Raw genomic sequence first — 22,336 nt, 5'->3', positions numbered from 1 at the left:
ATTCATTATTATCTACCAGAAAAAGATACTAATAAATTATTTTTAATGTCAATTTAGTAGTATAATTAATAATAAAAAGTATCATCGTCTGTTCAAAAGTTTCTTCACATTAGGAGTGAGCATTTGATGGAAACGAGTGAAAAAATTTCGAGTTAATCGAACTGACAAGTCTTATTTTATCATCCTAACTTGATTTGAAAATTTTTTTGAATCAAGTTGAGTGAAATGAAATTCGAGTCAAGTCGAATCAAGTCGAGTGAAATTGTTCAAGTTAAATTAAAAAAATTAAACATGTCAAATTAAAATATTGTTTCAATATAACTAATTTCATGTTAGAGCACATAAATTTGAAACAATATATATATGAAAACTTTTTCAAAGCAAAGAAAAAAAAAGGTATTTTAATATGATAAACTCAACCTATTAATTAACTTATTTAGATCTCAAATTTATTATTTTAGAAAATTTAAAATTTTAACTTTCTTTATATATTCTTTAGAATTTTTTTAAAATTTATAATTTTTTAAAAAATATAAATTTTTGAATTTTTGAAAATTATTTTAATTTTTTTGTAAGTTTTGTTGAGAGGGACCAATTTACTCATTTTCAAAATTGATAAGGACCAAAAGGGTATTTATACAAATCTGTTATTCAAATTGTAAAATTTAATTTGACTCAAACTCGAAATTTGAATAACTTGATCGATTAATTCAAAATTTAAATTTTTTTAATTTTTTCGAATCGAATCGAGTTTTATTCACCCCTCCTTCAAATTCATGTTTTTATATATATCATAAATAAATATTAGTTACGGTTTTTAAATATCACATGGAAATTTAAATTTCACTTTCAATATACCAAATAATTATATTTAATTGTTAAGAGTGGTTGGGAAAATTTGATGCTACTAGCTATATACATACATATATATATATATTCAACTTTTTACAATGACCTTTCTATAGGATAGCAATCTTAAAAGAATATAGTTTTTTTTTATTTTTCTTAATTTGTTCTCTTCACTTTTTTTGAATTCATGACTTGCATGAAGAGAAGGAATTTATACTTTTTAAATGAGGCAAAGGTGAAATTCTCCATCAATCTTCCCAACCTAGATGCTACCATTTTGGTTGTCAAATGGAACATTTCTTGAGAAAGTGAAATTTGAGAAAACAAAATCAGGGGTATAGTTGGGGCAGGCAAAAGAAGCCTTAGCACCCCCAGTAAGTGGTGTCAACATATGTGATATATGTAACATCCCAAAAATCGGGTTAGAAGAAATTGAGTTTTGAAACCAAGAGTGGTCATCCCTCGGTTTGAGTTTAGACTTTGGAAATTTTTGGTAAGTAAATTGGTTTGGTTTAGTGGTTAAGTGTTCTAGTTATGTATGTGAGGTTCTAGGTTCGAATCTTATCTCTTGAAATTTTGCTACTTTGATTAAACCACTGTCTTTGGACATGTGGGTTAAAAGTTAAATTTAGTCAATTGATGACAAGAATGAGCTTGCTGGTTTAATGACCTATGTTTAGTTTTTCTTTTTACTTTTCGTTTCTATTGTTACCATTCCTCTGTTCTTTCTTTATTTTTTTCATTTTGATTATTCTCTTCAAACTACCTTTCTTTTTTGTTATGTTACGCCAAATTGATCACGTACGAGATTAGACTTCTACTTTCTGGTTCAATTCGTTACCTATAAGTTTGATTTAAAGTTTGTGTCAGGGCGTGTGTCCAGACCATGTGTGTTTATGTGTTGAGTAGGATTCACATAGGCCAATGACACTAGCATGTGTCTAGGCCGTGTAACCCACTATTTGCAAATTAGGACCACACGGGCAAGCACACGGGCGTGTGCCAAACCATATGGAGGCACGCGAGCCAGCTTTCCAAGCCATGTGAAACCACACAAACGTGTGGACCAATATTTGAAATTTTTTCCTCAGGCCACAAGCATCATTCGAAACGAACACAGGCCTACTGTAGGGTCCGTACGATCATAATTAAGCTATATAATTTGATATCTGATAATCTAATGATGAATAACTTGTGATCTATACATATGTCTGCTATGTTGAACCTAAGTAAGTAGGGTCTGTCAGAACATAATGTGCCCTTGCTTAATGCATGGGAATTATCTAGGTACAATTTGTATTCAGTTAAGTTTGTTGGTGTTCCTTTACGTTACTTTGTTGCTTAAGAACATGTGATATACGAATATGTTGAATTGATTGGTATTGACTCTAACTTATAACCGTGCATGTGACTTCATGAAAAATCTGATATTATTTGTTAAGTTTTGATAAATCTGTTTTATAACGCATGGACTCCTATGTCAACTGACTCTGTTACAGTACGATAGTGTGATAGTGTGGAGACATAATTAGAACGTTTTAAAATTTTTAGTGCAATTAATTCTTATTGGTAATACTCTGGAATGACATATTTTTATGTATTAATTACATATTTATTTTGAGTATGATCCTACTATTTTGAGCTATTTATGGTGTTTTATTTTGTAGGGACTAAATTGAAGGAAAAAGAAAATTTAGGGGCCAAAAGCATGAATTTGAAGATAAAATGGGCCAACATGCGAACTAGGAAAGAAATGGTGCTGAAAATGCAAAGTGTGGAAGACTTGGGGGGCAACAGTTTAAAGAAGAGATTTTATAAACACACTACTCTATTTAAATTTTAATTATATTAGGATTATTGTTAAGATTTAATTTTAGATTTTATCTTTATTTATCTTTTAAAATTTAGATAGGAATAAACTATGTCTTCTGAGTACTATAAATAGGGGATGGATTGACACCAATTTCACTATCTTTTCTGTAAAAGCTCCCTCTCCCAAAAAGCTCTAGCTTTGTTCCTTTCGTTTATTCAATAAAATTTCATTTTTATTAATTTTATTTCTTTTTTCCCAAAAAGCATGAGCCACTAAATTAATCTAGCCAAAGGTTTTTGAGATTCCCCAAAAGGATTCATGAGGCTTAGAATCTGAACTTAGTCTTTTCAACGAGTATTCATCGTTTCTCCGTACTACAGGACTGACACTTCGTCCATGTCCCTTCAAAAGTTATTTTTTAATCTTGTGCAAAGGCGGCCGCTTTGTATGTGTTGATAAGGTTGCATAGTCAGTTCGTTAGCCTACTGTGTCAGTGGTTGTCGAGCCCAAGAGACAAGATTGTGTGGCATTCGCCATTGAGAAGTGATGATCTAGTGTAAGACGGTCCACAGAAGCAATGGTTGGCTAGGGTCAAGTTCCTCTAAATCGTAAGTCTAAAACTTAAGTGGAGCTAGTGGTCGTGGGCATCCTCTTCCATTATAACTGGCTTATTCTGTTCAAGAAGGATCACCTAAAAGCCTAGGATTGAACCGAAAGAGGATCGAGATAATCGAAGGTTGAAATCTCTCCATCAAAAACTCTCTTTTCTCAACTCTATTTACTTTTACAATTTTAATTTCAATTTACGTAATGTCAATTCAACCAAACTTTTAATTCTATTTTTTTTCAGGTATGTCGTTTTTCTTGGGCACGACACTACTTAGTTTCTCGAGAAAAAGGAACTTGTACAAGTCCAGTCCCGAAGGATTTGACCCTACTTACCTTATATTATTCTTTTTGTTATTTTATAGGAATAGGATATTTTTGGTGCTCTCAAATACACATCACTTATTTATTTGTAAGATTTTTATTTAGATCAAAATCCTAATGTCTTTGAAAACTATGATCCTGATAAGGCAGCACCAATTCAAAGTTGAATTTGATTTTTCTTTTTGGGTAGAGTCCGTATTGCATAGATTTTGGGATTACATTCTAAAAGACAACCTAAAAGAAAATTCCAAATGATATAGACATAAAAGGAGGACAGTAAGCCAACCATTCCTTTGCCTCCATTATCAAGATTGTTGAAAGCTGGACTGCATTGCAACATGAAACCAGTAGCATGGTTGGCCATCGAGCTCAGCAGCATTGCTTGGTGCGCAAGGATGAAATTGGACCAAATAAAGTAATCTGATTGGGCCATTTTGTTGTTATGTAATTTTACTTAGTTCAGTTTTAACTAGCTTCTAAAGTTAGTAGGATTAAGTTTGTGATTGGATTTTTTATGTAAAAGCTAGTATGTCAGCTTATCTTTGTATTTGACTTTAGCTTGTATTAGTTTAGTTTAAGTGGGAGCAGTTATATCATTAGGTAACTGTCAACTATGTCAAATTGTAACTCCAGTATATGTTTTTCAAATTTGAATGAAAAAGTTAAGTTGTTCAGTTACATTTTGCTGAATATGCAAGTCTTGTTTATTACTTTTGCTTTGTTTTCTTTTCTGCTTCGATCTCATTTGGTTTTGCTTGCTAATTGGGTTGATACATGCTGCCATTGTTCCAACAAATAGTATCATGAGCCCGAGTCTTTGAGGGGCCTTTGCATTTTGTTGTGTTCAAACCAAAACCAAAAGCAAAGCTTAAAATTAGAGAAGATTAAAGCAGTTAAACTCAAACAAGAAGAATGAGTTTCACTCCACCACCTCCACCAGCGTTCACTGGAGAAAACTATCACATCTGGATAGTTAAAATAAAAACATACCTCCAGGCACACGATCTTTGGAGTGGAATCGAGAATGAAGCTGAACCACCTCCATTGAGAGCCAATCCCACTATTGCTCAAATGAGGCAGCATGCTGAGGAGCGATCCAAGAAGCACAAGGTTATGGCCTGTCTGTAAAATGGAGTGTCTAATGTGATATTCACTCGCATCATGGCCCGTGACTCACCAAAGCAGGCATGGAAGAAGCTAAAGGAGGAGTTCATGGGGACTGACAAGATAAAGCAGCAACAGGTGATCAATCTCAAGAGAGACTTTGAGAATTTGAGGATGAAGGAGTCTGAGACCATTAAGCAGTACTCAGACAGAATAATGGCCATTGACAACAGCATAAGGCTCCTTGGAGTGGACTTCATAGAGAGCAGAGTTGTTGAAAAGGTCATCACAACTCTCCCTGAGAAATTTGAGTCAAAGATCTCTTCAATTGAGGACTCGAGGGACTTATTAGCCATTTCATTTTCTGAGCTGATAAACTCCCTGTATGCACTTGAGTAAAGGAGGGCAAATAGACAGGAGGAAAATCCTAAAGCTACTTTCCAGGCAAAAGCCAGTGAAGGCTCGAGTTCAAGTGCAAAAGGCAAAAAGCCTTGGCACAATAGGAGGGTCAAACCAAGAAGAGATGAAGCAAAAAGGGTGTTTCCACCATGTGTTCACTGCAAAAAGACAACTCATTCAGAAAAATACTGTTGGTTTAGGCCAGACATCCAATGCAAGAAGTGCAAGCAGTTTGGTCATGTGGAAAAGGTGTGCAAGGGCAGGCCAAAGGAGGTCACTCAGCAACAGGCTCGACCTGCTGAGGATTTGCAAACTCAAGAGGAGCATGTGTTTACAGTAACTTGTTTTGTTGGTACAATAAAGGCCAGCAATGATTGGCTACTAGACAGTGGCTGCTCACACCATATGGCAGCTAATGAGAAGCTGTTTAAAGGGCTAGACAGAAGCTTCTACTCGAAGATCAGAATTGGATATGGGAAGCTAATTGTGGTTAAAGGCAAATGCAATGTGTTGGTCAACACTGGCTCAGGTAACAAGCTAATCACTGATGTGCTCTTTGTACCTAACTTAGACCAGAACTTGCTTAGTGTAGGCCAATTAGTTGAAAAGGGCTATACATTGGTCTTTAAGGATGGCTATTGTATTGTTCAAGACATGCATGGTCAGGAGCTAGTTACAGTCTCTATGGCTGATAAATGCTTCATGCTGGATGTTAGCCAAGTGGAAAGAAAGGCATACACCAGCCTTGCTGATAGCACTGACTTGTGGCATAAGAGATTAGGCCAAGCTAATTTCAGATCCATTGATATGTTGCATAGACTAAATTTGGTTGAAGACATGTCTAAAATTGAAGCTAGTGGGACTGTTTGTGAGGTTTGTCAGCTTGGTAAGCAGGCTAGACTGCATATTCCTATTAACAGTGCTTGGAGAGCTCAAGATAAGCTCGAATTAGTGCATTCTGATGTTTGTGGTCCTATGAGAACACCTTCAATCAGTGACAACGGGTATTTTACCTGTTTATAGATGATCTAACAAGGTTGTGTTGGGTCTACTTCTTGAAGCAAAAGTCAGAGGTATTTGAGGCCTTCTGCAAATTTAAGGCATATGCTGAAAATCAGTCAAGTTGTAAAATTAGAGCCTTGAGGACTGATAATGGCTCTGAATATGTGTCTGATAGATTTCAGAAGCTTTGTGAAAATGCTGGGATTCACCATCAGCTTACAACAGTCTATACTCCTTAACAGAATGGAGTTTGTGAAAGGAAAAATAGAACAGTGCTAAACATGACCAGATGCTTGTTGTTTCAAAGCAAGCTTCCAAGTCAGTTTTGGGCTGAGGCAGTCAACACCTCAGTATACCTGCTCAATAGGCTGCCAACTCGAGCAGTCAAGGGTAAATCACCTTTTGAGGCTTGGCATGGAGTCAAACCAGTGGTAACTCATCTGAAAGTTTTTGGCTATGTGTGCTATACACATGTTCTAGTGGAAAAGAGAACCAAGCTCGAGAGCAGAGCTATTTCATGAGTCTTTGTTGGCTGCAGCAGTAACAAGAAGGGTTATAGAGTGTATGATCCTTCAACAAAGAAGGTCTTAGTCAGCAGAGATGTGAAATTTGATGAAGAAAAGGTGTGGAACTGGAATGGTACTGAGGCAGTCATGTTTGAAATGGATCAGATGGACTTGGTTATTGAGCATACAGAAAAGGGACCAATTGATGATACTATTGATGATACACCAGTGAGGGGCACCAGAACCTTGACTGATGTTTATTAGAGGTGTAGTATTGCTGTGATCGAGCCTACAGATTTTGAAGAGGCTGCCAAAGATAGGAACTGGATGAAAGCTATGGAAACTAAGTTGGAGATGATAAACAAGAATCAAACATGGGAATTAGTGACAGATAAGACCACAAGAAGGTCATAGGTGTTAAGTGGGTGTACAGAGCCAAATATAATGGTGATGGCTCATTGAACAAGCACAATTAATAGCAATATGGTGTTAAGACTAGGCGTAACACCATAAGAAGGTCATAGGTGTTAAGGCTAGGCTTGTGGTGAAGGGCTACAATCAGCAATATAGTGTTAAATTCTTGGAGACATTTGCACCAGTAGCAAGACTGGACACAATCAAGCTCCTATTTGCTTTAGCAGCTCAGAAACATTGGAGGGTTCACCAATTGGATGTGAAATCAGCATTTCTGAATGGTTTTCCCAAGGAGGAGATCTTCATTGAGCAACCAGATGGATTTAAGATTGCTGGACATGAAGACAAGGTGTGCAGGCTGAGAAAGGCTCTTTATGGCCTGAAGCAGGCCAAGAGCCTGGTATGACAGAGTTGACACCTATCTGTCCAAACTTGGATTTGTGAAAAGTCCTAATGAACCTACCCTTTATGTTAAGAAGTTAGAACAGGAGACCTTGTTGATTGTTTCCTTGTATGTGGATGATTTATTAGTGACAGGGAGCAAAACTAAGCTCATTGATGAGTTCAAGGTTCAAATGCAGCAAGTGTTTGAGATGACTGACTTAGGGATCATGACATACTTCCTTGGAATAGAAGTGCACCAGTCTGATCGAGGCATCTTCATCAGCCAACACACATTTGCTTTGAAGATCCTTGTTAAATTTTGTATGCAGAACTGTAAAACAGTAAGCACACCTGTGGCTCAAAGAGAAAAACTGACTAGTAGTGGCGATCAAGAAAGGGTTGATGAAAGGCAGTATCGAAGCCTAGTAGGTTGCCTGTTGTATTTAACAGCAACTAGGCCAAACATTGTATTTGGTGTCAGTTTGCTATCAAGGTTCATGCACTGCTGTAATGAGGCTCATTTGAAGGCTGCAAAGAGGCTCCTTAGATACATCAAAGGGACAGCAAACTTTGGTGTAAAGTTTAAAAGTGGAAAGGAGTTGAAACTTGAAGGTTATTCAGACAGTGACTGGGCAGAATCCCTTTATGACATGAAGAGTACCTCTGGATACTTCTTCATACTTGGATCGAGTGTGTTTTGCTGGAGTTCAAAGAAGCAATAGACTGTTGCTCAATCTACAGCTGAAGCAGAGTACATTGTAGCTGCAACAGCTGCTAATCAGGCCATTTGGCTTAGGAAACTGCTTCAAGACCTTAATGAAACTCAAGCTGAAGCAACTGAGATTTGGGTGGACAATTAATCAGCAGTTGCCATAGCTAAGAACCCTGTGTTCCATGGTAAAACTAAGCACTTTAAGATTAAGTTGCATTTTGTTCGAGAGGCTGAGCAAACAAGGGAAGTCAGCCTTGTTCATTGTAGCTCAGGGGCACAATTGGCTAATATGCTAACTAAGCCCTTAGGAGTTGCTTGCTTTGAGGCATTGAGAAGTGCAATTGGTATGTGTTACATACAGTCCAAGGAGGAGTGTTAAAAGCTGGACTGTATTACAGCATGAAACCAGCAGCATGGTTGGCCATCGAGCTCAGCAGCATTGCTTGGTGCGCAAGGATGAAACTGGACCGAATGAAGTAATCTAATTTGGTCATTTTGTTGCTATGTAATTTTACTTAGTTCAGTTTTAACTAGCTTCCAAAGTTAGTAGGATTAAGTTTGTGATTGGATTTTTTATGTAAAAGCTGGTATGTCAGCTTATCTTTGTATTTGACTTAAGCTTGTATTAGTTTAGTTTAAGTGGGAGCAGTTATATCATTAGGTAACTATCAACTAAGTCAAATTGTAACTCCAGTATATGTTTTTCAAATTTGAATGAAAAAGTTAAGTTGTTCAGTTACATTTTGCTGAATATTCAAGTTTTGTTTATTGTTTTTGCTTTGTTTTCTTTTCTGCTTCGATCTCATTTGGTTCTGCTTGCTAATTGGGTTGATACATGCTGCCATTGTTCCAACAAAGATTCCTATCCTTTGAACTCTTGTAACAGAGGCGTGTGCTTCTCTTATGCCTGCTTGGGCCCCTACAGATGCCTTCCCTTTGCACCATTTCAATGTACTTCCTCTTCTATAAATACAACAAGTGCATAGCTTTAGATATACATCGCAAGTTAGCTTAACTACTTTAGAAACTCAAACAAACTTTTTACCTCTCAACTCTTTCAAATTCACCATGTCTGGAAAGTGCGGCAACTGCGACTACTCTGACAAGAGCCAGTGCGTGCAAGAAATCATCCTTCCATCATCAGCTTTCGACCAGTTTCTACTGTTGTGTGTGGTTCTTTGATTTTGTTATTGTTCCTAAATTAGTTCTGCATGTTTTTTAGCTGCATACTACTAGGGAAAATTCAAAAAAAATATTTAATAACGGTCGAAATTTAATTATAAATTTTTTCATAGATAAGATATAAATTTATTAAGGTTGATGTGACTAAATGCATGAGTTTGCAATCAATTATCATTAAAACTGAAGGCTTTTTTTGTTATGCTTACAGGAAGAAAGGAAATAGCTTGGTCATTGAGACTGAAAAGAGGTATATTAGGACCAATATTGAATAATTTAACCAAAATTGAACCCATTTGGATAAGTAATCATATTCTTGCCTAGAGAAGCAAAAAAAGGAGCTATGTCTTGCACAGTCGAACACATTGTTGGAACATTGGAAGCATTTACAGCAAACAATGTAACAAGACAGAAGCAAAGGTGATTGAGCAAAAGGAAAACAAGCAGAACAGCAAGAAACTTGAATCCACAGACAAATTTTTTTTTGCAACTGAACATTTCCGTTTTTTCATTCAAATTTGAAATAAAAGGGAGTTACAATTTTGGCTCAAATGACAGTTACCTAATAATCTAACTGCCTCCACTAATGCTTAACTAATACAAACTTAAACAACTAAAAAGATAAGCTGACATATCAGCTTTTACATCAAAAATCAAATCATAAACTTAATCCTACTAACTTTAAGAGTTGGTTACAATTGAACTAAGCTAAATATCATTACAACAAAATGATTAAAATCGGTTACTTCATTCGGTCGAGTTTCATTCTTGCGCACCAAGCAAAATGAGCTGAGCTTGATAGCCGCTGGCTTCATGTTGCATTGCAGTCCAGCTCTCAACACTCTTCCTTGGACTGTATGCAACACATTCCAATTGCACTTCTCAATAATTCAAATCGAGCAGCCCCTAAGGGTTTGGTCAGTATATCAGCCAATTGTGCCCCTGAGCTGCAATGCACAAGGTTGACTTCCTTTGCTTGTCCAGCTTCTCGAACAAAATGCAGTTTAATTTTAAAATATTTAGTTTTACCATGGAACACAGGATTCTTGGCTATGGCAACTGCTGTCTGGTTGTCCACCCAAATTTCAGTTGCATCAGCTTGTGTTTCATTAAGATCCTGAAGCAACTTCCTAAGCCAAATGGCCTGATTGACTACTGCTGCTACAGCAATGTACTCTGCTTCAGCTGTGGACTGAGCAACAGTTTGTTGCTTCTTTGAACTCCAGCAAAACATGCCCGATCTAAGTGTGAAGAAGTATCCAGAGGTACTCTTCATGTCATCGAGGGATCCTGCCCAGTCACTGTCACAGTAGCCTTCCAATTTTAATTCCTTCCCACTTTCAAACATCACCCCAAGGTTAGCTGAGCCTTTGATGTATCTAAGAACCCTTTTTGCAGCCTTCAAATGTGTCTCATTACAGCAGTGCATGAACCTCGATAGCAAACTAACACCAAACATGATGTCTGGCCTGGTTGCTATTAGATACAACAAGCAGCCTACTAGGCTTCGATAATGCCTCTCATCCACCCTTTGCTGATCACCACTGCTAGTCAAGTTTTCTCCATGAGCCATAGGTGTACTTGCTGCTTTACAGTTTTGCGTGCAAAATTTGCCAAGAATCTTCAAAGCAAATGTGTGTTGGCTGATGAAGATGCCTCGATCAGATTGGTGAACTTCCATACCAAGGAAGTATGTCATGACCCCCAAATCAGTCATCTCAAACACTTGCTGCATTTGAACCTTGAACTCATCAATGAGCTCAACTTTGCTCCCTGTCACTAACAAATCATCCACATACAAGGAGACAATCAGCAAGGTTTCAAATTCTGACCTTTTAACATACAGAGTAGGCTCACTAAGACTCTTCATAAATCCAAGCTTGGTCAGGTAAGCATCAACTCTGTCATACCAGGCCCTTGGTGCCTATTTCAGGCCACAAAGGGCCTTTCTCAGCTTGTATACTTTGTCTTCATGTCCAGCAACTTCAAAACCTTCTGGTTGCTCGATGAAGGTCTCCTCCTTGAGAAAACCATTCAGGAATGCCGACTTTACATCAAATTGATGAACCCTCCACTTCTTCTGAACTGCTAAAGCAAATAGCAGCTTGATTGTATCCAGTCTTGCTACTGGTGCAAATGTCTCCAAAAAATCCACTCCATATTGCTGACTGTAGCCCTTCACTACAAGCCTGGCCTTGTACTTGCTCAGTGAGCCATCAGCATTGTACTTGGCCCTGTACACCCATTTGACTCCTATGACCTTCTTGTGTTCTAGTCTGCTCACCAATTCCTATGTCTGATTTTTATTGATCATTTCCAACTCAGCTTCCATAGCCTTCATCCAGCTTTTGTCCTTAACAGCCTCTTCAAAGTCTGAGGGCTCAATCACAGCAAAATTGTACCTCTAATAAACATCAGCCAAAGTTCTGGTGCCCCTTACTGGTGTATCATCAACAGCATCATCACTTGGTCCTTCTTCTGCAGGTTCAACAACCAAGTCTAACTGGTCCATTTCAGACATATCAGCTTCAACACCATTCCAATTCCACACCTTATCCTTACCAAATTTCACATCCCTGCTAACTAAGACCTTCTTTGCTGTAGGATCATACACTTTATAACCCTTCTTGTTGCTGCTATAGCCAACAAAGATTCCTGGCGCAGCCCTACTCTCGAGCTTAGTCCTCTTCTCTACTAGAATAAGAGTATAACACACACAGCCAAACACTTTTCGGTGTGTTACAACTGGTTTGACTCTATGCCAGGCCTCAAAAGGAGTCTTATCCTTGACTGCTCGAGTTGGCAGCCTGTTGAGCAAGTACACTGAGGTGTTAACTGCCTCAGCCCAAAACTGGCTTGGAAGCTTGCCTTTAAACAAGTGACACCTGGCCATGTTCAGCACAGTCCTATTCTTCCTCTCACAGACTCCATTCTGTTGAGGAGTATAGACTGTTGTAAGTTGATGATGAATCCCAGCATTGTCACAAAGCTTCTGAAATCTCTCAGACACATATTCAGAGCCATTATCAGTCCTTAAGGCTCTAATTTTGCAGCCTGACTGATTTTTAGCATATGCCTTAAATTTGCAGAAGGCTTCAAACACTTCTGACTTTTGCTTCAAGAAGTAGACCCAGCACAACCTTGTTAAATCATCTATAAACAGGACAAAGTACCTGTTCTCATTGATTGAAGGTATTCTTATGGGACCACAAACATCAGAGTGCACCAATTCGAGCTTATTCTGAGCTCTCCAAGCACTGTCAGCAGGAAAAGGCAGTATAGCCTGCTTACCAAGCTGACAAACCTCACAAACATTCCCACTAACCTCAATCTTTGAAATGTCATCAACCAAATTTAGCCTATGTAGCAGATAAATAGATCTGAAGTTGGTATGGCCAAGTCTCCTATGCCATAAGTCAGTGTTGTCAGCAAGGCTGGTGTATGCCTTCCTTTTTACTTGGCTAACATCCAGCATGAAGCACCTATCAGTCATAGAGACTGTGACTAACTCCAGACCATTCATGTGTTGAACAATGCAGCAACCATTTTTAAAGACCAAGGTATACCCTTTTTCAACCAATTGGCCTACACTAAGCAGATTCTGGTCTAAGTCAGGTACAAAAAGTACATATGATATTAGCTTCTTACCTGAACCAGTGCTAACCAACACATTGCCCTTGCCCTTAGCTTCAATCAGCTTGCCATCTCCAATTCTGATCCTCGAGTGAAAGCTTCTGTCTAGGCCCTTAAACAGCTTCTCATCTACTGCCATATGATGTGAGCAGCCACTGTCTAGTAGCCAATCATTGCTGGCCCTAGTTGTGCCAACAAAACAGGTTGCTGTGAATACATGCTCCTCCTGAGCTTGCATGTCCTCAGCAGGTCTAGCTTGTTGCAGAGCAGCCTCCCTTGGTTTGCCCTTGCACACCTTCTCAACATGGCCAAACTGCTTGCACTTTCTGCACTGGATATCTGGCCTAAACCAACAATACTTTTCTGAATGTGTTGTCTTCTTGCAGTGAACACATGGTGGGAACACTCTTTTTGCTTCATCTCTTCCTGACTTGACCCTTCTATTGTGCCAAGGCTTCTTGCCTTTTGCACTCACACTCGAGCTTTCACTGGCTTTAGCCTGGAAAGTAGCCTCAGGATTCTCCTCCTGCCTATTTGCCCTCCTTTGCTCAAATGCATACAAGAAGTTTATCAGCTCAGACAATGAAATGGCTGATAAGTCCCTTGAGTCCTCAAGTGAAGAGATTTTTTACTCGAATTTCTCAGGGAGAGTTGTGATAACTTTTTCAACAATTCTGCTCTCTGTGAAGTCCACTCCCAGGAGCCTAATGCTGTTGACAATGGTCATTATCCTGTCTGAGTACTACTTGATGGTCTCAGATTCCTTCATTCTCAAATTCTCAAAGTCTCTCCTGAGATTAATCACTTGTTGTTGCCTTGTCTTGTCAGTCCCCATGAACTCCCATGAACTCCTCCTTCAACTTCTCTCAGGCCTGCTTAGGTGAGTCACAGGCCATGATGCGAGTGAATATCACATCAGAGACTCCATTTTGCAAACAAGCCATAGCCTTGTGCTTCTTGGCTCTCTCCTCTGCATGCTGTCTCATTTGTGCTATAGTGGGATTAGCTCTCAATGGAGGTGGTTCAGCATCATTCTCGATCACACTCCAAAGATCGTATGCCTGAAGGTAAGTCTTCATTTTGACTATCCAAATGTGATAGTTTTCTCCAGTGAACACTGGTGGAGGTGGTGGAGTAAAATTCATCCTGCTAAACTGAGTTTAAAAAGCTTCGATCTTTTTAAATCTTGAACTTTGCTGTTGGTTTTAATTTGAACACAACAGATTGCATACAAAGGCCCCTCAAAGATTCAGGCTCATGATACCATTTGTTGGAACATTGGCAGCATTTACAGCAAACAAAGTAACAAGACAGAAGCAAAGGTGATCGAGCAAAAGGAAAACAAGCAGAACAGCAAGAAACTTGAATGCACAGACAAATTTTTTTTTGTAACTGAACATTGCCATTTTTTCATTCAAATTTGAAATAAAAAGGAGTTACAATTTTGGCTCAAATGACAGTTACCTAATAATCTAACTGCCTCCACTAATGCTTAACTAATACAAACTTAAACAACTAAAAAGATAAGCTGACATATCAGCTTTTACATCAAAAATCAAATCATAAACTTAATCCTACTAACTTTAAGAGTTGGTTACAATTGAACTAAGCTAAATATCATTACAACAAAATGATTAAAATCGGTTGCTTCATTCGGTTGAGTTTCATTCTTGCGCACCAAGCAAAATGAGCTGAGCTCGATAGCTGCTGGCTTCATGTTGCATTGCAGTCCAGCTCTCAACACACATATGCTTAAATATAATCTGTTGTGATATTTCTTTGCAGCTACATCAGCACTGTAGTGGTCAAGGCTGTGGCAGGGAACGATGGCAAGTGCAAGTGTGGAGATAGCTGCAGCTGCACAAACTGCACATGTGGCACTCATTAAGTAGACATAGAACCATGATGTTTTAGTCCATAGCAATATTAGGACCTAAAAATAATGAAATTGAGTTGAATAAATTGGTGTTTTGTTGTTGTAGTTTGAGACATTGAGTGCGTTTTCATGCCTGTTTGTCTTATGTCTGAGTCTCATTGTACACTATGATGGAATGGTCATATCTATGGACTTCGTATGATTAATGAATTATTATCAGTTTAAATATTCTCTTTGTATCCATGTTGGATACATATTTAAACATGGATAAGGAGATGTACTCTTCAAATTTATTCATATTTAAACATGTTGGATATATATTTAAACATGGATAAGGAGATGTACTCTTCAAATTTATTCATATTGGACATATATTCTTACCTAACCCTCACCCAAGCAACAATAGAACATTTTGTAGAACATTTCTATTTATTATTTCGAATCAGTACTAAAAACAAGTCCATGGTAACAAAAGTATTTAGTACTTAAAGCATGCACTAGGTGTTATATCACAATGGCAATTGTTCTTCCGAATCTACCGGAAATTCCTCATCTATCTGAAATTCCTCATCTATCACAGATTCTTGGAATCTCTTCGGAAGGAAATATTGACCACCGAGGCGCTGTTGGTAGTGTATGATCACAGCAAAGAATGTACCCAACACAATATAATAATGAAGTCCCAAGCAGTTGAGTAGTAATCTGCACCATGAACTCCGTACATGTACGAGTCATCTATATCAGCATATTTGTTTGCTCTGTACAGATCATATCCATGGGGTATGAGGCGAACAAGGGTGATTCCGATGTAAAAGAGTCGAGAAAGAGCCAGTTCTCTCGAGTTGTGGAACATGTTGAAGATGATTTGAGGGAAAAGAAAGGCATCCAGTATCAAACCAGCATAAGCTCTTGAATTCCCCAAAATGATTTTATTTATGTAGTACCAAGAATGCCTTGCCCTTACTGTTCGGTGTCCATTCTGCCTTGACTTAACCGAAAAGGCGATAATAGCTCCAATTACGTACACCGGAACACACACATACAGCCCCCTTTTCTCTGCAATCCACAAGGTCTTTTTCTTTTCAGTGGAGCATCTAGCAGTCCATGAGAGCATCAGAAGACGGACTTGCAGCAGAAAAGCCACCATGGTAACGACTCTAATGATAATCTCGTTCATTTCGAGCCACCTTCCACCTCTAATCAAGACCGATCTCTTGCTATCTTGAATGAACATTGCTTCGAGGTTTAGAACCAAAGGGATCAAGTGCCCCAGGGCTAGAATAACAAGCATTAGAAGTGAAACCAAAGGACCAATGCCACGGTGCTTCCTGACATGAAGGATTTGAAATGCTACAAAGATAATTGCAAGAGAATTGGATATTACCAACATGTCCATCTCCAAATCCATTCTCGAAATTGATTCCGTAACCCAACTGCGATAATAAGCTCTTCCCGAAAACTGCAGGGGCTTGAAGGATAGAGGATCGATTTCTTCACGTGTGCTTTCGATGCTTCCTTTGATCTTACTTCTCCTGTCCGAGTTCAATGGAGGAAAATTGATTTTCACCAGGATCTTGCAATCCATCGAATGGCTTGAAAATGTTTTGTCACCTGACCTTAAATGTCTGCAGCCAACCATGCATAGGCTACCTGTTGCTGTATCATAAACCCCTTCAGCAGAAATTCGGATTTCGGTTTTCAAATATTCATTTGAAGATTCGTTAACCGTATTAAGGCCACCATCCAATTCCGAACTACGCAGCATGATACTCATTTTATAGCTGATATTAAGCAAGCCACTGCTGGAATCGGATTCAACGCGAGAACTTTTAGGCTTTGAGCTTGAGGATGGTATTAGAGATGGAAATCTCTGATCTTGCTGATCACCTACCGCAAGAGGAACCGAAGAACCCCATCCGATTCTTCCTTTGGAACCTTTGATGATCGACATTCTAAAACCCAGATTACCAGAATAGCCATCTGGGTAGTGTTCCCTACTGCTTTTAGTCTTAGGATTCTTCTTTGGACATGATTTCTTCACTTCGGCCATTTCCGTGTATACATATTTCAAACCTTGAAGTTGAATTCGTCCTCCATAACGTCCAGTATTTCGGAACTCGACCCTATCAAAGAAACCACCTTCATTCCTAGGCTTCTCACTCCAAATTTCTCCTACAATGGTGCTTGTGTTTCTGATAGACAAGATTGCCGGGAATCTTAAGCTCATCCGTGTCGTGCAGTCTCCAACATGAGACTTCTCCAAGGAGCTCCATGCATCATAGATTCGGCAAGCAATGATACAAAGCCGATTACTCTTTGCATCCCAAGATCCTTCTCCAATTAATGAAGTGTTGAGATTGGGAGAGCTATAGTATCCCTGATAGCTATCGTTCCGAAATTCTATCAGAAGCCTCAAGCTTTGCCTATCGTTTGAGCACTGAATCATACGCAATGATACTACTGATCCAATACCATCACCAAATGGATTGCAACTCTTTGAAAAATTACAACTGCCAGTATACTCCAATTTGAAAGCATTGCTTCCACCTAACATATCACAAATAGTTCGAGTTTGCAATAAGCGGAGGGACGACATCGGTTGGACATCGGTTCCCCGAGGACACCCTTCACTGAACTGATTTGAAATCATGGTGTAAGCATAATTAACTTGAGGAAACATCAGCAGTGATATTTGCTCAAAGTGAGTTGGATCATTAGCAGAACTCAAGCTATCCATGGTACCGGTGACTAAAGTACTAATATTACTTGAAGTCTGAAGATTATTAATCTTAAGAACAGCAGCAAGATGAAGCAGTTTACCTTCTTTGGAGTAAGCATGACTCGATCCCACCATGCAAAGCTTCCCGGTTGTTCGAGACCAGAAGCCTCGAAAATCGAAGTCCAGTGTCCCACGAACGTATGAGCTTCCAGAGGAGATACTCCGTTCATAGTAAGACGAGGTTCGAAAAATCAGGTTTCCTTCCACCATAAAGACATCATCAGCTTCGGTTGTAAATACGTGGTGAGTCTTGAAACGGAGCCTTTTCGATTTGGGTGCAGAGTAGGAACGTGAAGGAGGATTATTTGGGACTTTATCACCACCACTGAAGTAACCATATTGACGTCCAGAGAAAGGCATGATATTGAACTCCTCGTCAGCTGGTTTGGATTCATGAACAATTGAGTTACAGTGAAGGCCATAATCAAATTCATTTGCAGTGCCGAAGACTACATGAAGACATGTGAAAGAGGAGATGATAAACAGAAAGCATTAATAAAACAAAGTTTCGTCCTACAGAATATGGAACAGTCCACAGCCATAGACATGAATTTCTTCAGACAGAAAGACTGTGATTAAGAACTTATTGCAAAAACTTCGAAATTGATCATAAATATATAGTTATTACTGTACATCTCTCACTGGACATAGGAAATTTCCAAGAACAAGAGCTTGCGGAAAAATTCGTATGAATAATACTTATTTATATTTTATCACATTAAATAAAGTTTTAGAGTCAAGACTTGTGTTCAACCTCAATCCAATAACGAGTGGTTATGATTATTATTATAGCTAAGTCAATCCGTAAATACTCATTATATAATTTTTTTAATTAATATATTAATTATATAATTTATTTTCATTCATATTTTGATTTTGATTGTATAATAATCTAGTATTGAATTTTAAATGATCATCTAATTAAGATAATTGAATTAGATGATGAGACCTTGACTCGTTCACACAGTCGAAAGAGTTAGATTTAGATTTGGACCACTCAAATGCCTACAATGATAAGTCACATCATTTAAATTTTTGAGACAATATTGTTGAGAGGGAAAATCATAAACATCAAATATGTAGGATAAAATAAAGATAAAAAATACTAAAAAATATAAAAATATCTCATAATTCGCAATCATAACTTTTTTAGGTTTATTATATCGATTTTGATTATACGAATGATTATAATTTAATACCCGATTATGAACTTTAAACATCAACTTCAAGTATGTAATATCTACTAATTATGCATTAGTACATGAGCAGTGATATCGATACTTGTAGACGTCACTCTACATCTCTCACTGGACAGGAATTTCCAAGGACAAGAGGCTGCAGAGAATGGCTATGAAAAGCAATGGAAGGTTTGGAGAGGTTGAGCAAATGACATTATAAAATGAAGAGAAATTGATATAGTGAAAAAGCAAGACACCTTAACTTTTATGTTGGGAGTTGGGACCTTACATTAGTGGTCTCTAATAAGATTATTAAATGTTTAATCTATTTAGACTTGTTGCAACCGATGAAACCATAGAAACATGGTTATGTAACTAAATATAGAAAACGGGCTAATGTATATAGAGGTATTTGAACATAGTAATTTATATTTATTAAGTATTTAAATTAAAAATAAAATTAATTTTTATCACTTAAGTCAAGTCAACAAAGCAAGGGGTTACTTGTACCCAGCTTCAATCCATGTATTATTATAATTTTGGCATATAGCTAAGTCAATGTCAATCAGCATGCACCTTTCTTCTTCTTCTTTTTGCCAATTTTTTGGTTCAAACAAAATGAGTTTTAATTAGAAAAAAATTTCAATTAATTAATTTAAAGTTATTACTTTTACTCTCGAAAGAGATATTAGCATAATTTAGGAATTTTTACAAATCACGAAACTAAGTAAATAAATTGTGTGATTTAGATTGATAGTGACAAATAAAGTATAGGTAGATTCTTTTCTGAGAATTGTTACGCTTCTTGGTTGTTAATCTTTTTCTTTCATGAGCTATTCTTTGTCGTGTTCGTAGTTAATTAATTTAGTTAATTTTAGTTTTCCATCAATCACTCAAATTTATCTGTTAAATAATAGAAATACGATAATTACTAGTACTTTTAATTTTCGTGAGAACTATATCTTTATTCATCATAACTATACCATTAATTGATAGGTGCACTTGTGTTAGTCAATTTTTTAGTTGGTTTACGATTTCATCAATTGCCATCACCAACTCAAACATATTCATAATCCCAACTGAAAACTAAGCATTCAAGAGAATAACATGAATTAACCAAAGCATATACTAAGTTATAAGGCATGCTTAACATTCACCTTACCATTCCCAAAACATTAATCGCCTAGTTGATAGCTTTAAGTGTGCCAAACCAATCAAAAGAAAAATCAGCACTCATATAGCATCAAACTTAACTAAAATATGCATCATTAAGTTTCATGCCAAAGTTACATTCAAAATCAATCATTACTACCATTAACACAAAACTATCGATTCTCAAAATAGTCATTTACAAACTAGAAACCCTTAAACACATGTCACACGGTCTAAAATCAAAATGAACATATAACTATTATCTTAAGATTGTGTTTGATCCTTCGCTGATTCAATTCAAGAGTTCTGCAAGGTAAAAAGATACAAGTAAGGAAAAACAACCAGCGTAAGACTCCTTTGAGCTAATTGTCATGGGGGTTGCAACACCAAAGCTTGAATGTCATAGGGGTCGTGGCAACAAAGTCTGGATGTCACGACATTGAAGCCTAATAATAAATGGAAATATATAGAGCCAATTTTGTATCCAAACAAGCTCCAATCATCCACATTTTGGAAGGAATTTTTATCAATATTAGAGTTGTAGTGTCAAGCTATTTAATGTCTCTTTATGAAACAAAAAACTAGACATCCAATATTCTTATAATCATCTTTTTATTCCCTTGATCATTTTACATTCTTATGTTTTTTTTTTCTAGGTTAGACTTTATTTTGCCTTTTTTTTTTTCACTTTTCTTCTATAACTAAAAGAGGTACAAGGGCCTCTTGCGTTATTTGGGGGTTTTCTTCATAGTATTTAATAGTTTAAAATATTTTAGTTATTCAAAATTGTAAAGTGTTAATTTGGACTTTAGATTTATGACTTTTTCTTGCTTGTTATCAATGTCGTCATCAAAGACTTCTTCAGTATTTGTTAATCATTTCTCAACTCTTATCTCTTTTGTGATTTGGTGTTGATTAAGTGTTAATTTGATTGATATAGATATTGTTGTTAATATAGGAGAACGTGGATTCGAGTGCGCTGAAACGTATTATCCTCCTATTCATGGGTTGGGGATGGGTTATAGGTAGTTCTAAGTATTGTGTCAAAATGAACAAATATAATCAGAACCTATATTGAGATATTTCAAAAAAAAAATTAACTTTGGTAAAAAAAAAAGTAATTATTCTATACATGGTTAGCATAAGTGTTATTAAAATCAAATAACAGTAAAACTTTCGAATATCAAATAATAACAACTAATCTTATAAAACAATAATAATCATACATTTTTTGTGATGCAAATAAAATTCTAAAATATGATTTTTCGAGTAATTCTTTAGATGTTATTTGAATGAAAATATTTTACTAAGGCAGATATTTATAGTTAAGATCATTTTTAATTCCGAATGGTTCAACGGGCAATAATAAATTAAGATCAAGTGAAAAATCAAGCTAGAAATACTCAAATACGTACTCATACTAATTAGTTATATAAAAAGAAATAAGGTAAGTTGAATGTTGAATTGATAGTATAATGTTATATTTTAATGTGAATTTTGTGATAATATATGTTAGGCCTAATGATGTAAATGTAAATGTATTATAAAAAGTAATATTGGTTAAGCATACTAATATTTGAATGGGTATTCGGTCAAAGGAGAATTTTATGCAAAACTTTTATGGTTTGACTTATGAAATTATAAGTTGGAAAGGCATATGAGTTGCTAATGGTTTGTTTCGGTTTGACTAGATTAATTTTGTATATGATTAAATGTTTCCATTGCTTATGATTTACTAAGCTGTGAAAGCTTACTGTGTGTATGTTTGCTCTTTATTTTTTTTTTTTAGATTTTGGAAGTTGGTTACGAGCTCGGGGGTCATCAAAGAAGTCTATCACACTATCGACCGTCTTTGGTATTTTATAAATTTGAATTTGAACTTGAGCCTATGACATGTATAGTCTAGTTAATATGTTTGATATTAGGATATGTAAATATGAGCCATGCGAAAAATGGCTTATTCATTTTGGTTAAGCTTAGTTTTATATATTCTTGGTTAAATACTTGATGGGTTTGATTTTGGGATATATATATATATATATAAAAGCCATGAAAATAATGGGTTATGTTTTATGATATTCATGCTTGTGATGTTTGGCTTGTGATTCGGTAATAAGGCAAGTAAGTATATTAATACTAAACGCCCAAACTCGACTTGGACAAAATTTTTGTTGATATTTCGGGTTAAGCTGAGCTAAGAACCTTGGACAAACATAAAGTATATTAATACTAAACGCCCAAACTCGACCTGACTAGCCCATAAACACATTTATAACTTAAATATCTTAACCCACTACCATTCATCCAAAGTGTATAATTAGTACAACTTTTTTTAATCTTTATTGTTTTCAATGAAAGAAAATTATTGATATTGTTTTCAGGGAGTAGTGTTTGGAAAGACTAGTAATTGAATTTGAATATATTTG

The 22,336-nt window shown here is 36.7% G+C and overlaps 1 protein-coding gene across 1 annotated transcript; it reads right to left on the bottom strand.

Moving 5' to 3' along the window:
* Nucleotides 1–15,441: 15,441 nt before the first annotated feature.
* On the bottom strand, nucleotides 15,442–18,215 carry LOC121217264 (uncharacterized). Its single transcript, XM_041092787.1, has 2 exons — nucleotides 18,209–18,215; nucleotides 15,442–18,029 (listed from the first exon to the last, which is right to left on the bottom strand). Exons 1-2 carry the CDS (start codon nucleotides 18,213–18,215, stop codon nucleotides 15,442–15,444), a joined length of 2,595 nt encoding a protein of 864 aa, XP_040948721.1.
* Nucleotides 18,216–22,336: the final 4,121 nt, after the last annotated feature.

This window comes from Gossypium hirsutum, chromosome D05 (genome assembly GCF_007990345.1).
Source record: "Gossypium hirsutum isolate 1008001.06 chromosome D05, Gossypium_hirsutum_v2.1, whole genome shotgun sequence".
In the NCBI taxonomy this organism is placed as follows: Eukaryota; Viridiplantae; Streptophyta; class Magnoliopsida; order Malvales; family Malvaceae; genus Gossypium; species Gossypium hirsutum.
Note: the sequence above shows the minus strand (reverse complement) of the source record. Positions and strands in the feature narration are given on the sequence as shown.